General features: G+C 28.4%; 1 protein-coding gene across 1 annotated transcript; it reads left to right on the forward strand.

Moving 5' to 3' along the window:
• Positions 1-519: 519 nt before the first annotated feature.
• Positions 520-1,482, forward strand: LOC132938190 (uncharacterized). The gene is made up of 3 exons (XM_061004889.1): positions 520-657; positions 784-1,027; positions 1,223-1,482. The coding sequence occupies exons 1-3, from the start codon at positions 520-522 to the stop codon at positions 1,303-1,305; spliced, it is 465 nt and encodes a 154-aa protein (XP_060860872.1). The 3' UTR covers positions 1,306-1,482.
• The last annotated feature ends 332 nt before the right edge of the window (positions 1,483-1,814 follow it).

Below are 1,814 nucleotides of genomic sequence, written 5' to 3' on the forward strand. Positions count from 1 at the left end.
AATCAATAAATAAAACATAATAGGTATTTAATAACATTATGTAATGTAGGTACTGTTTAAAGTGGCGAGATAAATAAAATGTATTATTTTAAAACTGTTATAAACATTATCAAAGTTGAAATTGTTGGATTACCATGCAGACTCGTCGATCTGGAATTCATCAAATTCTCGTGATAACATATTTACCTACTATAATTATTTAGGTACCTATATACTGCACGTTATCAATGCAAGCGGATATCACTCGAAATACACAAAACTATAATTTTACTTAACATTTTTGAACAATATACTATGATAGCCGGTATTTATAAGCACTATAGCTATGTCGGTAATTTTCTTTTAGAATTTAATGATTGTAGATTGATGTTTTTAGTATTATGATGATATAATTATTGTTAGTTTCCTATTCGGTTTGTATACATCTATAATATTAAAACACGAATTGCCCGGTAACTATACGAAAACAAACAATCGAAATCACTATCATAATGTCAGTTAATACTTAATAGTAAAATTATGTTTCTCGACAGAACCGTGGTCACATTCGTTTTGGTTCTTACGACTGTAGTCTTGGCGGCATGGTACGTGAGGAGGAATCGCAAAATTAGACGAGAGATATTAGAGTCTTGCAGAGCCTGCAAAAACAAAAACGATGTGAGTGATTGAATGATATAATTATCTTCTGATAACGATAATTATCATTGATGATCTGAAATAATAACAATAATATAACAACTACCACGGTATCAATAAAATAAGTGAGCGTTTAAATGTCTACAGGGCAAACACGGATTCGATGATCAACTGACCAAAGATAACTTGTCGGTCATTCTAAAGGGCAATCGGTTTGTATTGTTTTTTATCGGTGGTTTGATTCTCCTTGGATACTTCCTCAGGATGTTACCGACCGGATTCACTTCCCATCTACTACTTTTCTTAATACTAGTATACACCTTTCACACGCTAATGTCGAAGTGTTATGCAATTAACGTAATTTGGTGTCATGGGATCATTTCTATAAACGGTAATGTTTCGTGCGTTTGTTAAAACGTTTATAATAATATGGTAACAATATGTATTAAGTTTTTTAACGTTCAGACGTACCTACCTCTTAATTATTGCAATATGACATAAAAAAAAAAAAAAAAACATTTTTTCTATAATTATATACTTACAACCTATTACAATATTAAAAACATAATATTATTATCTGTTATAGCTGACATTGATATAGCATTATTTCCAAAATTAAGAATTCTGAAAATATTTCAACTCAGAGCTAGCGGTGAAACAACGACGTGATAGTAAATTGATATATTATGTTTATGAAAATTATACCTATAAGTCTGGAGAAAACAAATGGAAAAAAGTAGCAAAATTTCCGGTGAATTCAACGTTCAAATTTTATACGAATAAGGTCAATTATGTAAATTATGGTTGAAGATTGAGATTTGGCAGAAGAAAATTTTATTCACGAAAAATTACCACGAAATTGTGGCAAAATATTTTATCACCTCCCAAAATTAATCTAAATTAATTATATTAATTTGATTTTACAATGTCTGGCTATGTTTTTATAAGTATGATACACAAACTTTATCTAGTTATTTAATTTAAATTTAAAAAATAATATTCTAAAAATCCTAGATTATTATAACAATTATGTAGTTCAATATTTTAAAAGGTAACCTATCAATAGTGTGGAAAAATTCTACGGAAATTTATTTTTGTATAATTTCCAATAATATGGTTTACTAAGCTGTTTTAGTCTTTACAGTAAAAACACCTATTATCAATATTGTAGGTGAGAA

Source organism: Metopolophium dirhodum, chromosome 2 (genome assembly GCF_019925205.1).
Source record: "Metopolophium dirhodum isolate CAU chromosome 2, ASM1992520v1, whole genome shotgun sequence".
NCBI classification, from domain to species: Eukaryota; Metazoa; Arthropoda; class Insecta; order Hemiptera; family Aphididae; genus Metopolophium; species Metopolophium dirhodum.